Source organism: Temnothorax americanus, unplaced genomic scaffold (genome assembly GCF_048541705.1).
Source record: "Temnothorax americanus isolate GAGA-0224 unplaced genomic scaffold, ASM4854170v1 Scaffold24, whole genome shotgun sequence".
Classification (NCBI taxonomy): domain Eukaryota; kingdom Metazoa; phylum Arthropoda; class Insecta; order Hymenoptera; family Formicidae; genus Temnothorax; species Temnothorax americanus.
The window spans coordinates 2,769,470-2,785,852 of NW_027509381.1; the positions used below are offsets into that span (position 1 = coordinate 2,769,470).

A 16,383-nucleotide genomic window follows, 5' to 3' on the forward strand; every position below is an offset into this window, starting at 1 on the left:
GAAGAAGCAGAGAACAAACGACGTTTTCAGGCCAACCGTATTATACTTGAAATATTAAATGCGACCCGTTATAGCGAGTAAATCGCCTTGAATAATAACGAAGTCCCTTTCGGTATAATGATAACAGAGATAAAAGAGTAGCATGGATTTAATAAAATGTTCCGAAGAGATAAGAGTTAGGCTATAAAATATATTTTAAAGCTTTAGTATTAGTACATAGACATATATAAGTGTATCGGAAAATTGAAACAGGTCAGTTTTATGGATAAAATGTTTTGATATCATATTTATATCTACAAATGAAATATTTTTCATAGAAATGTTTTTATTAATCATTAAAACGCGATAGAGGAAAACCATTGCAATTATATGAACAAACGTTAAATTATATAAATCAATTTTATTCAAAGAGATATTAATTCTACATATTTATTTTATTTTTTTTATTCTTTTTATGTTAGAAATAATGAAACACGCGAGAAAACCGATATTAGAATATCAAAATATCCCGTTATTACACAAAGATTTTGAAAGAGTTAAACATATATTCCGAAGAAATAAAATAGTCAAAATGGTTATTTTCACACCAAAGTACGATGCGGGTCGAATGTCAATGTTGTTTCTCTGTGTAACATAGCAAGTGGAGTTTTCAGCTCTTGGCTGCAGCATAGAGAAACAAGTATAAGTTACTTTACCTACGGGTTGTTCGAATAGGGGTGTATTTTTGTTTGACTGCGAAGAGAAAAGGAGATGGAACAAAATATCTACATTAAAATAACATATTACAACTGATTATAGAGAGAAAGAGAAGTGAGGAGAGATTTAAAAAAAAAACTTTGACGGTTTAATCTCGCGATTGAAAGTAGATAATCAAATTTAATTCTCGTTGTTTTAATTTTCGTTTTTTTATAACGAACTTTAATTTATATTATTAAACTTCCTAATATTAAAAATTGAAAAGTAGAAGAATCGTTAATTAAAATTTTACGAAGATAGAATTTTTGTTCGAAGATACTAAGTCAATAAAACAAACTCGTTTTATCTGTATACCTATATATAGTCGTTTATTTTATGTTTTCAAATTGTAATGTGACAATAATGCGACAATACAATTTTTTAAACCGAGGTGACTGCCGAGTTACCTTGAAAGGGGACTTTCTCGCTTGGTCCCGATTTATGCGAAACTCAAGTTGGTTGATGGTTAAGGTTTATTTTACTATACTTATTGTTAGTGTAACTTTTTGCAATATCAGCATTTGATTGGCGAAACTCGCGGGTACATCAAGCCAAGTATCGAATTGAGGCTATATACAACACATTACGCTCGGCAAAATGAAAATTTTAGAAGCATCCGAATAGCCGATCGATGTGTACATGCATGAGTACTGATGGCTTTGAAACCGCGTTACGTCCGTACGCTTCTCCTGTGACGCATCGGAAATAGTTTCCACAGAAAGTTCGCCGTAAGTTCGCCGCGTGCGGGGCTTTTCGATAGAAGCGAGGAAGGTATAGGGAAAGGAAAGAGAAAAGCGGAATTTTTATGTCGAGTCGAGATGCTCGTTTAGTGTTTCCGATCACGCAGACTGGTAATAAGCGCGCGCGCAGTGTTAAAGTTACACAGTCATATAGAAATGTATCTCAGGATACGCGACACACGTCCAACCGACGTACGCGACTGAATTGAATGCATGAAAATGGGAAATTCTGAAACTAGTTTCGCACGGTGGCTGTTTAAAGCTGTTCCCTGCGGAACATTTTAATGGTATACTCGACAACTGATTACCAACAATTTGTTGACGTAATACGCGAAATTTTCATAAAAAAGTTTTGCCTCAGAAGTTTTGCGTAACACGATAAGTATAGGCACCGTTATTTGAGACATTTAAATTAAACGAGTCCTCCCCGTGATCGCGAAGTTAATTAAAATAGAAATCGCGGTTTGAAAATGTTGTAATTCGAGAGTACCCTTTCGTGTACACCGTATTAACTTTCCTCATGGCGGAAAACGTCGAGTGAATGGATGAGGCCACATCATTGCGGTTAAAACATGTTTAACGAAAATCGGCTTTACTCATTTCCCCGAAGTTACTTATTGCCTTTGATAACGAAACACCGGGATAGTAGGACGCCCATATTCGCGTATAATGAAGCGAATTGTTTCCACGACGAAACAGAGGAAGCTATGAAACCGAACGAACAATACACAGGGTAGAGTTACTGCTGCTCGACAAGGTTTATATACGATTATCCTAGCCGGTAGCTTTTGCCGCCCTTAGGGTCCTTTAAAGCACAGCCTTGCTCTAACTTGCCGCGGATACCGTTGCGATAACTCGTAAACGCGCAATATGTGGCGGAGAAATCGGAGCACATGTTGCCAACTCGCTATATCGGGAGGGAAGTGAGGGAGAAGTTGGAAATTTCTGTGGCTTTGCCCAAGATCGAACAGCCGGTTGCTAAAGTTTCCCCCGGGAATAACCATGGCCGGGAGGTCAAAGATAGCGCTTAAACGAGAGGAGAAATTACAAGGAATTATGTATTATACATATACGTGGGTTATCGATACAAGTACCTTCTGTTATTTTGGAGAAATTTCGGAGGGATGATTTACGCGAGATTGTTCCGATATTTCAGATATGAAGCAAAAATATGCGATAAAAAAATGTTAATCCTAGCACGCATTGTATTTTATTATCAAATAAATACTGAAAATGATATTTTTCTATTAGAAAATATTTAAATCAAAATGTTATTATTGTGTTTTGTGTTTAAATTTACATGTTCAATGTGCATGATATTATATATACGTGCAGTATACTGAAAGAAAACTGTTTTTTCGAGAATTATTGGAGGGTAATGTTTTTCATTTTCAAATATCGTGCCGAAGAGAATTTTTTATATCCAAATATTATTGTAAAAAGGAAGACTATGGTGTATTTGTAGAATCAAATTTAGGTCGCGCGAGCTTTCGAAAATCAAAGAATAAATTTCTCGATCGTCTATCGCAATGAATCATTTCAATTCACCTTGCGCCGAAATGGAGGCTCTTTGTTGGGCGGTCGCGATGGTCATTGCATTAAGGCCGCTACTTCCGGGCACGGCGTAAACGTCGTAGGCGGACGCTCGTCTTGGTAATTGAGCCGGAAGTCCTAGGCCGGTATCAGGATGCGTGGGCTGCGTCCCACCGGCAGCCATCGTGACCGCCGTTTTGATCTCGTCGTCATAAGACCTCTGCCTGGTCACACGAGATTTACGGCGGACCGTACCGCCTCCGCGACGAGCGCGACGTCGACGTTCCTCCTCGTCGTCCATCAGATCTCCGCTTTCCTGCTCGACTGCTTTATCAAGGAAATTGAAAGATGATGTTAGGGATTTGACGCGCTAAGCAAATTGAAAGACGACGCGATTTAACAAGTTTAACGTAGAATAAAATTTGAAACTTATTCTGAATAATACTTTTCGATTGATTGTAGTAAAAATAATTGGAAATCTGTTCTTGTTATGCAAATTATGGTAAATTAATGTTCAATTTTATAATAGCAAAAGCTGTAAAACAATTTTTGTATTTATACGTATAATTATACGTTAGAGGTCTTTAACATTAAGGATATATTCGGGAAATTGCTCTTTCGGACAAACAACTAAAACGGACAAACAATTAAATGTTTGAAAACGTATCCATAAAAAAAAACAATTTATCAAATTAAACAAGAGTAAGCTTAATTTTACAATATATGTAATAGTAACAGTGTCGTATTAAATTTTTGTCTATTTTAGAAGAACCTGAAGAACAAGCCATACAATTTCTTATTTCTTTGATTGTATCGTAACATGCGATTATTACGCGAAATGCGACGTCTGTGGTATGAAGGAGCAACAGATATATCTCGTATCGACGAGTAAAATGATTTTTACCGCCCGTCTGGGCCGGCATGACGATTCTCTGAGGGCTGGTCGCTCTTCCTCTGTCGGAGGCTTGATGGCGATCGGGCGAGCCGCCCCTCGACTTATTGCTCTTCCGGTCCAGGTCGCGCTCCCATCTGAGATCCTCTCTCTGGCGTTCCCCTGCAACCTTTCGAAACTACAACATTACGATACAGAGATTAGGGCTCGATGCGGGAAACGTCACCACATGTAGGCCGTGAGTAAGGGCGCGGGGAGGAAGTCCAAGCATCCCCAACAACACGGCAAGGGCGGGCGGGGAGTGCAAGTACAAGATTAGTAGGCAGCACAGATTGACACCTAAAAGCTGGACGATTATAGATCAACGCACAGAGATCAGCTGTATAAACTCTGAGATTGTGATTGCTCTGATGATCGAAGCTGTGCAGGTGTTATTCAGATTTGAAGAAAAGCTATTTATTTAATCTTTTACGGCAGATCTCTCTCTCTCTCTCTCTCTCTCTCTCTCTCTCTCTCTCTCTCTCTCTCTCAATAATATGCCATGAGTGGTCAAATACTATCTATATATGAGATTTACAAAATTTATTTGTATTTATTTCTGCTTTGTTTTAAATATATTTGAAAAATAAATAAATATAACATTATATATAATTTAATAATTATAATTTATTGTTTAATATAATTTTTCAAAATTTTTAAATAATATATTTTTAAATTATATATATATAATTTTTGATTAAATTACGTACTAAATTGTCTGCAAGTCTTTTTGATTATCTTTAGAATCAAAAGCTGTTTGAGAAGGTAGTGAAACTTATTTATAAATGGAACGAATGATTGCGCCGTGCTTTAACATAATGTGAATCTATTCACGTAAATCTAAAATAATTCGTCCCCATCGGCAAATTGCAACAAAGACATTTCGCTCGACGCTCGAAAGCTCTGAAGCTGGTGCCCTGCCCTTTGATAATGAAAATTAATAGCGTCCCCGACACGCTTGCGGGAAACAAGAAGGAAGACCGCGGAAACACGGCTGAGAGTTTGAGATAATAATAAAACGGCCACATCCGAAAATTAACTTTGTCCCGGTTTCGTCACGCAATCCCGCCGCGCGGCATAATTGCACGTCGGCAATAATTAAAGCGAGGTGAGGCGCGCGCGCGCATATACTGGCCGTCGGACCCAAGTTCGAGAGGGTTTCGGCATTAAGGCTTCATTAGGGTCAGGGCAACGAACGGAGGCGCGATGCCGGGCACGTCTTTCTCGCTCATCGCTGCTACTCACTGGATGGATGTGCCAGTGCAGTGGCTCGATTCCGTTTTCGAGCACCTGTCGCGCGCATAAATATTCATAGTGATGCAGCGCGCGGGTGCGCGAAAACGTTATTTTAACGCGATGACGACGACGAAGGGCGTGGTGCGAAGATGTCACTCCTCTCCCGCATGTCGCGATAATTTTCTCTCGACGAAACCACGTTACGCAGCTATATTTTTCGCAGCTACGCGTTGTCTCTTCGAAAAAAAAAAAAGTAAAAACTGGGTCGCCATTAGCATCACGATATGTAACACGCGCCGACAGTATACGCCGATGATTTTCGAAGTGCAAGGCGCGCGTGACACGGGGATGTAGCGAGGATACTCTGCATGTTAAATTGCGCATCACTCGGGATGCTCAGCCGGTTGTAAATTATCCAATAGGCGTAGCCGGAACGTTTAAGTGCATGTAGGTAGCTTAGAAAGCCAGCACCGTAATGTAAAGCATCCCAGGTAGCATAAACACAAGTGCCAAATGCAATTTTAATCCGGATGCCGACGAGTTTGCATTCATAGTCACGTGAGACGCTGAGAAATCGTGTTCCAATTTTTTAGATCAAGGCCGTCATAATAATTAAAGAAATGTTCAATCACAAAGTCGCATTCCAATTCAAATGTATACATTCTTAAATAATTAATAAAATTATGTAGCAATATCATAAACTTGAAGTAAAATGATATAAAATCTTTTTCATTGAATATTAATGTTGTACAAATTGAAATTAACGCATGATTTAAAATTTAGCAGTCATTCCATCCCATCCCATCCATCATGCGGCGCCGTTTTAGCTCGCGAGAAAGCGGCAGCCATGACGCGCGAATGGCACCGAAATGGATTGAATCTCGAGATGGAAAAAGCGTCAACGACAATTACCATGAGGAAGATAAACGTGTGCTAGGCGTTCTTCACTAAGCGAGGCGTATCGCAGGCCAGGAGACTGACGCGCGCAGGAGAGCGCGCAATAAACTCCCAACTCCCAGAATTGGCGTTTGCCGTCGTAAATATACGAGGCCATTTCCTCTCGGGTTTGTCTATACGCCTACGTACGTGCGTAAATGCTCGTAGAACGTATTTCATTACGGCATGACAATCGACAAAGCGGATTTACGATTCCGAATCCGCTTCCTTCTTTTATGTCGAATTCGTCGGACAAACGGCGCTTGACACATGTTGACTGTCCAGAGAAATTAAACGTTATTTCATCAAAAAAGATTCAACAGCAATTTATTCGACATATCCTGAATAAATAAGACGCGGAAGGAAAAAGTGAGAATTAAACGAGTAATTGTAAATGTCATTGAATAATAGAGCAAATATTTTAATTCTGTTTTACTGTCTAAATAATTTAAACAAAAACACAATAATCAATTACGCGCGAGCGCGCGCGCGAAAACAAATAAGCTACCACGCTTTTTTACAATACAAAATATATTTCAATGAATAAATTTGTTAAGCAAAAATTGAAAGCTGAAACGAGGGGAAAAAATAAACGCGGGATGTGTAAACGCGCGCACGTAGAAAGGGCAATTTTTGTAACGATATTAGGTATGATTTTTTGATATTTTTGGGTAGTAAGCAGTTCCCCGTGCGATATATACGTAATTATAAATATTTTCGAATCTGCCGTTTTCAATCCCTTATTTCTGCCGACGTGCATCAGAAACACGTTCTTCATTTCAATTTCACTCCACTTTCTTTCGTTTCCGCAGCCGTTTCCGCCCGCGCGCGCACGGATCCGATTATTCTGCAAAACGACAAAAACGACTGTCGATAAATTCTCGAGGTGAGACGTCTACCAGTGCTACGAAGTTGTCGGCTGGCACAATGTAAGTTTCTTAGAGAGTCGCGCGGTAATCAATAACCGAAGCTTCGATAAATTCAAGGGTATATTGATTCATGTAAATGTCATATCTTGTAAACGCGAAGTAAGTCGCAGAGCGTAGAATGTGGGGCAATATAGCGATAAGGAAGCGCCGGAGAAATTTCTAAACTATATTGGTAACAAATATCAATAAGCCGAGTATAAGACTTGGCGTCTCTTGTTTTCTCTTATATACGCGTTATAATTAGACTTTCCATTTTACGACTTGGAAGCAGACAATATATAGCTCTCTAGATATATATCATATTCCGAGATCGTAAAATGCTCGCTCGGTCTTTACGACGCATCTTCGGGTTCTCGAAGTCTGCGATCGCTATATACCGAAGACTGCGCGATAATTACGTGCCCGATAATTGTCTGTCTCTGAGTGTCGAGTATAATGAGAAGTTTGGTTGCACGCACACGCGTGCAAGATACGCGTCGGTGTGCACTCGTTCTAGATATACACGCGCGTGCGTGTCTACGGGTGCTCCGTTTGCGTGACAAGTGCACATACGACCTATGCGCAATGAGATCTCGTGGAGAATAGTCGAGCTCCGCGTCAAGCCCGACACCGCACGGAAGCGCACCTCGTTAAAGCCACACGTGACGAGGACGATCTTCGATATGATCCGAACAATTTACGATCTCTCGAAAGTATCGTAAGTTAATTGAATGTAAAAAGGACATAATGAGTAAAACGTTTGAATTATGCATCTGCAGTTATACTGTCTTACTTTAATTAAGCAATATTGCTGATGGAAGTGATATTATTTTTACTTTGGCAAAAAATACAAGAGAATTCTAAAAGATTTGTCAAAGTTTAAGTAACACGGTATAGCCTTTTATATTACCGATTTAAAATATTTTAAAATAAATATTATGATGGCTTTGTGCTAAAAGTTATGACAATATATGATTCATATGGATGGCGATTTTTCTACGCAATTTTTATGTAGAGCAACATCGCCGGGATTGATATTATAATGAGAGTCAAATCTCGTTACGTAATCAGCAACATTTTGCAAGTGCGAAAAGGGCACAATTTTAAAAAGTCGCACTTGTGCTTGAAGAAAAAGCGACTTTTTGGTTTTTATAGTCGCCGACTACAATCGGAACGGAATAATTCAAAATCTCTCTCGACGAGCGACCTGCGCTTTGTTGCATAATGCAGGTGGGGTGCAAAAATCTCGGAATCTCGGCGAATAGTATGGTGTATGCATCTGAGATAACAGCAAAGTATAGCTTAAAGCGTTCAAGCGGACACTCAAAGCATATTATGTATGTCGATTCGTTTGGCAGCGGTAATTCAGCAACCCTAATTTCAAACATGGCTGCACGAATATTCTCTCGTATAACAGTATATCTCTTAGGATGTTGAATTATGCACCTCGCTGGGAAAAGGGAATCTCGTGCGGCAGTGAATCGTGAGTAACATCGAAAGCCAGTTGAAAAGATACGGTGCGCACGTAAAGCGTGGCTCTTATTTTTTATAATTTTGAAAATTGTAACCTTGTCTCTTTATCGCAAGAAAATTAAATTTATCCTGTTAAATATATTAATTATCTGTAAAGTGAGAAAAGATTCACGCAGACTGATAATATGTATAAATATCAAGAAAGAGAAGAAATTTCTGATTCAAAAAGATAAGTTATATTATGGTCGTAAAACGTAAAAGACTAAAATAATTCTCCCCGTCGATACGATTTTATTTTACAATGCATTATTCTTTCTATTTGTTATCTAATATATTGTAGATCGAAACTGTATGCATTGTAAGATAAAGCGATTAGGAAGATCGCGGGTCATTATATGCTATTTACATTATTCTCGGTTAGAGATAATTAAGCTATGTTACAACGAAAGACATATCATCGTGGACCAAGTTTTCGCTTACCTTCTCCAATTCTTTGAGACTAGCTGGCGAAACGTCGGAATGTCTTCGGATTTCCGGAGTTCGCGGCGGAGCCAATCCACTTCCAAGCGTGCCTATCTGACTACCGGTAGGACCTAGTCGGGCGTCACTGTGCCTCCTGTGAAGTGTCTCCAAGCACGGCACGTCTAGCATCGAATCTGTGGATTCCTGTGTCACTATCGGCTGGTCCCTCGAGGCGATCTTTCGACGGCAAACGCTACATCGCCAGGAAGACTGTAACGTTTCCAGACAAAAAAAGCACTCAATACTCATCCATATGTGCGCAATTATTTATTGGCGATAAGCTTGCGTCTATAATATTGACATGTTGCTCTCCAATTATGTTTTTTGTTTCAAAGATTGAATTATCTCACTTCGTGTTTAATTACGCTGTTTAATAGAAACTTTAGGATTTAAGCTGCTAGCATTATTTTTAAATTGACACAAAAATATGCAAAGTTAAAAACAGAATTTGAGCGTGCATCATATAAAAGCCAAGTATTCTCTCTCTCTCTCTCTCTCTCCTTCTACGTTTACATACTTTAAATTAATACAAACTAAACTAATAATGGAATTTGGTCGAATTAAACACAATATGTGGAAAGCATAATGGATAAAATGAAATACAAAGATTTAATTCATATATTGATTTAAAAGAAAATCACATTAATCCGCAATTTAACATTTTATTATAAATGTAGAAAGCGTGCGTATATATAGTTTCTCACTCGTAAAATATTATGCATTTTTACTTTAATAAACAATACCACAAATGCAGCATACATATACAAATATTATTAACTTTCATTGTAAATGTTATTACTTTAAAATTACTGTGTAAATTTATTTAATATATAATATTTGTATATATATAATCTCTCGTATATTATTTTCGATCTGCTTTTTATTTTATTTATAATATGCAAAGTTAAAAACGGAATTTGAGCGTGCATCACATAAAAGTATTCTCTCTTTCTACGTTTACATACTTTACCGCACGAACGTCAAAAATAGCGAATGGAGCACAAATGCAAGTTGCATTTACTAAATGCGCACATTTCCATCATATTCATACGTACATGTGACTTTTCTACACGATGTTCCGTTTTAAATGTATAGAAGAATGTATATTTCAATGAATTTAGGTTACCTTTAGGTAACACACGGAGATATGCCGTGTGTTAGAAATGAATAGAAATACGGGATGAGAGAATATAGACTCAGAATGATTACGCATATTCTACCGAATTTAGGTTGCCCGCAGGAATGTCGTGCAAAGACATGCCATCCATTGTAATCCAACGCGAGATTAAATCTCGTGCGATCGAGCTGCGCGCATTTACTGAATTTATCAATTACGCGTGTAATTAGAATTAACGCCCAATCAACATCACGCGTATCAGCGAGCGAAGGGCAAACAAAATCGCCATTAAACCAATTAATCTTTAACGCGATTAAACGCGGAGCGAATTCGCGCGGGTCGCGAATAAATTTCCGTTAGATCCACGCGTTTATGATAATATATAGTGCGAAAGTTTCGAGCCACGAAGATATACCGGTTGCTTTTTGCTTCCTACCTCGTGGATTCAATTATCGACGCGGACGAACGGTTCGGGCGAAGGCGAAGAAGCATAATTGTCTTAGCGATTTCGGAAAAAAAAACTTTGAATAGTCGAAGGATGGCAGCCCCAATAATTTTTTGCGATAATTTCCGACGCAGGCGCTACGCTGCTTACGAATGAAAATTAGAGAGCAACAGAGTTAGATGTGATTTACACAAGTGATATATGTTATAGTCTTGGTACTAGATGAGAACTTCCGTTCACACATTCTTGTCATCGTGAATTTTCTTGGCTTTTCTTGTCATTATCGATTGGCAGTTAATTATCTCTTTTGTATTTACGCCTCGAATGCAAATAATGGGAGCTTTATTTTTAGAATATTTTTGGAAGCTTCTCTTTATAGGACAAGTCGAACATATTTCTCTTGTTTCTTATTTCTATGTGATACTTCATTTCTTGTCTTGTACATGATGATTATAGACAACGCATTTAATAAAAATATTATTGTAGAGCTTTACTTTTGCGTAAGATACAAATTGCTTATAGATATGTCTATTTCGTTATATAAAGTATGACATGTTAACGTAAAAGTTTACTGCTTATTAATAAAAAACAAAATTATAACTGACCTTTTGGCAATAGAAAGGAAAATCAAATAAAAATCGCGCAACCGATCATTAATATGAAATGTCAAAGGAACAAAACCGATTCCAATTACTATATACAACGTATAAATAAAAAAAATAAATATTTAAGGGAAGCAGCGGTAAAATGTTACGATTAATTACGACAAACGACAATTACGTTATTTTTTTTAATTTTTAAATTAGATTTTTGCAAGCCTTCGTTCTCTTCAAACTCTTTTGTGTGTTTTCCTTTTGTAATTTTCGGCAATTAATTTGCGCCATTCCAGACGCCATCCAATCTCGTTTTACGACAATATTTTCCAGCGAAAAACAATGAACAAGCCGGTTAATTAAAAATGAAGGCGTGCAGACCCACCGGATCGTCGGAATTCGTTGTCGTCGAATACGAGGCGCAGTCCTCGCAGACCTTATGTTGACACTCGCAACAAGTTCGCGAGACTTCCTCGGGGCCGAACGACTTCCGGCATACCCTGCAGTCGTCCCCGCTGCTTGTCTTGACCGTTTCTGACTTTCTGAAACATCGAGCCCAATAAATTTTATTAAGCGCAGGCCCTCATTCGCCACAACGATCTTTCCGAATGCGTCCCTCCATTAACAAGATTATTGTCAAACATCCGTTATTGGGTTGTTGACCATTGAGATTATTAGACGGGGTATCAAAGATAATTAACTACATATTCTGTTGTATATATGGTAAAGCATACTTTTTTAACAACGGAGAGTGATAATGGTTATTTTTATGATAATATAAAACTACATAAAAGTATGTAATATTTTATTCAGTTGGGAAATAGTATATTTTTTACTTATATCTCAGTAACTTGTTTTTATATAATATGAAAAGGAATAATTTATCACATTGAGTTACTATAATGAACAGATTTGTTATTGAATATATGAAGATAATTGAGAATACTTACATAATTGTTACAATATACATTTCAAAAGTGCATGTGACAACGAAATTAATAATAATCTTGGCTTACAATACACACGCATGTTACGTATTTCTATTTTTCTATCAAAAATCTTGCGTATCTTTTACGACCGTAAAAATAGTTTTATGTCGAAAAAAAAACTTTAGAAAACGACTAGTCATTGAATACAACATCCGACGTTCGTTCGTAGAACAGCGCGCTCGTTATTTGAACAAGCGCGAGTTACTTAGCTGATCAACGAGGAATCAATCCACGGTCCTTAATGGACGTGTATTAAATATCGCTCGGCTGGGTGCACGAGCAAACTGAGCCGGGCAAACGATAGAAGTAAGGGTGGGTCGCGGCTCGTTTAAACCGACAGTGAACTTCATGCGGGTCATCTTTCGCTCGGATAATGTCCGCCGCAGTGCGTCCATTCGCACGCGTGCGTCTCCGGCGAATAAATCTTTACTCGCACGAGATAGTGTAGCGCGCGGATTAACAACGATGGGCTTTTACCCGCTGAAACGTTTCCAAATAAACTGCAATTGGCGAAATAACGAATTAAGTTTCATCGCGCGTATTGTAATCAGATATACTGATATTACAAATGTGAAAAAGCTCGAAAAGGAAGACAATATACACGATTTGTGAAAGCAAAGAGAAATAATTTGGAATAACCTTGAAGTAAATTAAAAATTAAATAAGAATGTTTTTTTAATGAATTAGAAAAACAGTTTTTATAAGCCATACAAAATTTTAGAAATGAAAATTAAATATTGTATTTTTAAGAGCCAGAATTTTGCGTTCTTTTATCATGTGTTTTATCAACATTTACTACATTTAAACGTTGGTCTCTTACGCATTTTGACATTTTACAAAAATTACATATACATTTTTTAAATATTTTCTTTTTTTGAATTATCGGACGAAGTTTTTAACGTAAGATTAATATTGCACCGTTGCAAATTACTTTCATCAGGGATTAATTGCTTTCAAAGTATCGCTTTGAATGGAAATAGAGTGCAGTTTAGCAGGATATACCCTTTGGGGAAAAACTTTCATGTGAAAAAGCGCAATACTGAGGTTTTATTGTTACAGCATACCAAAAACTATTTCATGCATTTTTCCAGTGTCGCAAAATTGTATTCACAATTAAGTTAACATTATTTTAACACAGTTTGTGTTAATATTAATAATAAAGATATATTTTAATGCAATATGATTAAATTCGGTTACGATCGAGATACTCAAATTATGATATTTAATGAGGAAACCGCGCGCGCGTGCACGCGTGAAGTATAGTTAAATAAACTAAAATTAACGATTTTACACATATTATATACGTATATTATTTGATAAAATAATACTGTATTTTAAATCATCTTCATCCTCTGTCTATTTATTCTCGAAAGGGCTGATGGTAGAGATTTATAGAGAATCAATGGTGATTTTCCAGTTCACTCTAACCTGAACTAGTCGGTGTCGTGTAACCCGGCCTGTATTTAAAAGGTCTTTAGTTCACAATTAATCAGTCTAACGAGTGAGCGACCTGCCTCTTAGCCTCTTGTATTCTACTCTGCATTCAATAATTAATTTCTCGATTGTTCCTACTCTGCTAGAAATATGACCAAGGTACTGAAGGTATGAACGGTGGATCATTCTTAGCAAACGGGTATTGACGTTCAATTCTTTCAGTAACGACTTACTCTCGTCCAATGTTCTATTCATGATATTCAGAGGACACATCGATACATTTCAAAAGCCTCGATATGCGATTTTTTGAGTGTTCATGTTTCCAATGCAAATGTGTAGGTATGGCTATATGGGGAACATGAGTGCTTGTACCGATCTGATTTTCGTATGTTTTAGTTATCGCGTCCTTCGAAATTTTGGTAAGTTAGTCTTAGTGGTTGCCGAGCTTGCGATGTTTATTCTTCGCCGTATTTCACTCCCTCCGTTGTTTAGGAGAGAGCCAAGATATACAAACTTATCAACCACTTCAAAACTTGCCGCACATTTTGTAAATGAAGAAAGTTATTTTCATGATCATGACTTCGGTCTTATGAATGTTTAATTGCAACCCATATTCCGCGTTTTACCTGGTCAACATCCTCATGATATATTCCATTTCTTCGATGCTTTACAGCAATTATTATATTAGTGTAATTTTAGATTAATGGTAATTAATTATTGTAATGTAATATTCGAAATATCATGAGATACATACAATATGGTAATATCATTCCTGATGTGAAGTATAATTAGATACTCGAAAAATTGATCAACTCGAAATTAAACAAAAACGAAGAAATATCTTATATTTGTACAGTTGCGATGAATCAAATAATATATTGTAATATTATAATAATTATAAATCATGACAATTGTAATGTTTTATTATAAATGATAATAACACAAGATATATAACAATATATAACAACTTTTTATAAGAAGAATAAAATCAGAACTTACGGTTTTAAAAATTCAATGGTGGTGGAATCCTCTTTGGGTTGAGTGTCCTCCACCGGGGTAACCTTGGCCGACTTCGTCGCTGAAAAGAGAAAGGAATCTCTTTTATAGTATTATACCTCTCACGAAGAGATTGTGACAGTCCTATCTGTGCATGGACTCTCTTACAAGCTATATATTTTCCGGAATCCCTGGCCGCAATTGGCGAATATCGATTGCCACAAACCCTTTTCCGCCCTTCTGTCGCTTCTACAAGGGTCTTTAAAGTTCCATTTGGATCCTTAAGAATATCTCCGGGATTCGTTAAGTATTCAATCCCACTTTCCTTTTAGCAAGGAAGGACGCCGTAGCGATTTTATATCTTGCACGATTTGCCGAGAGGCTTCCTAATCGAGCGGCAGCGTTATCACAAATCTTCATCGGAAAACGGCCGCGCGATTTCGAGGTTCGGCCGTTATCGACAGAAATGAGTTTCCGATGTATTCCGCCGAAAGAAAAGAAAAAAAAAGAGAGAGGCGGGAGGAAACTTCAATTGCCTTTCGAAACTACGGCTGATGGCTGTGTACGGAACGATAGGAATCAAATAGAATTGCGCCTAATTTCATTCACATCAGAGGAAGTAAATACCGTTTTCTCAAATTACTGTAATAACATTCACACAGTTCGTTTGCATCATTTCCGTGCTATTTATCGTCGATCTCTTTGGGTTAGTGAGAGAGAAATATTAGCTGAAAAACTATTGTTACAAGAAGTATTTCTTAACGTCAATGACATCATATTATGTTATCAGGCAATACTTTTGCAGCTTCTCAATTAACTCAAATACTTTCGCGTAGTAATCAAATAATCCATGGTTCTTCTTCCGCCGCGAGCAACGTTGCGGCATATATTAACAGAATGAAAAAGATTATATACTGTACCGTGAATCAAGAAAAAGAAATGAATTTTCTCGCGGGCGTGCGCTCTTTTCTTGCACCGTTGTGGAATCTCTTTTTATGGAACTTTTTTTTAAGAATTTTAGAACTTCAATTAGAATCTATTAATTTGAATCTTATAATTCTATTGAAACATCTTTTCTATTTACAGGAAGACTGTGTGAAATTCAGAGGTTGAAAGAAGTATTCTTTAAGCGCTGGACATCTCGATAGTGGGATACAGAGGTAAAATACGGAACGCATCGGTTTGTAATTAACGCAATTACTCACTGAAGTGATGTGCGACAGTACAACTTTTTGCGAGATAAATTTCCGCGTAATTTTGTAGAGACGTGAAGCGGAGAGGAGAGATTGTGCTCCTGCGACGACGCAAAATCCGGAAAAATCGGAATCGTGCGCGAGCGCATGTGGTCAGATTGGATTGCCCCGTGGATCCAATTAAACTTTTAGAAAAACCGTCTATAGATACCCGTGATCTACCGCATATCACCTTTCTCATCGCGGAAATTAACCGTCAGATCGAATCTTATACGTGAGTTATGACTCGGTCTGGAAAATACGTCATATACGTATAGAAGTTGTTCCGCCATTAAATAGTTAACACACCGTTTATTCTCGCTCGTAAGTGATGCAAATTGCTCTTCTCCGTCTGATCTATTAATACAATATTACTAAATTTATTATATTTATTAAAACGATTATTTGTTTTATTAAATTGTGCGGCATTACAGTGTTGCGAAAACAGTTCTAATATGAAAACATATAATGCGACTTATTGGTGCAATTATTAATGAACGTACGAGATATGGAACATTTTATTGACACACAGTACTTCAAAGATTGTATTATATTATAGATTT

At 37.3% G+C, this 16,383-nt stretch overlaps 1 protein-coding gene across 7 annotated transcripts in view; it reads right to left on the reverse strand.

The window, feature by feature from the left end:
* The window catches only part of Fife (regulating synaptic membrane exocytosis protein fife), a 164,736-nt gene that overhangs the window by 86,851 nt on the left and 61,502 nt on the right, over positions 1-16,383 (reverse strand). For 5 of the 7 annotated variants that reach the window (XR_013257272.1, XM_077408267.1, XM_077408266.1 and 2 more), the window contains 5 exons: positions 14,592-14,670; positions 11,555-11,711; positions 8,973-9,224; positions 3,913-4,078; positions 3,024-3,335 (listed from right to left, as the gene is read on the reverse strand). Coding sequence is in view for 6 of the 7 variants with exons in the window: in XM_077408267.1 (XP_077264393.1) it covers positions 3,024-3,335; positions 3,913-4,078; positions 8,973-9,224; positions 11,555-11,711; positions 14,592-14,670 (966 nt within the window). In the remaining variant the exon portion in view is untranslated. The remainder of the gene's footprint in view (positions 1-3,023; positions 3,336-3,912; positions 4,079-8,972; positions 9,225-11,554; positions 11,712-14,591; positions 14,671-16,383) is intronic. The other 2 variants (XM_077408270.1, XM_077408269.1) reach the window with 2 other exon arrangements.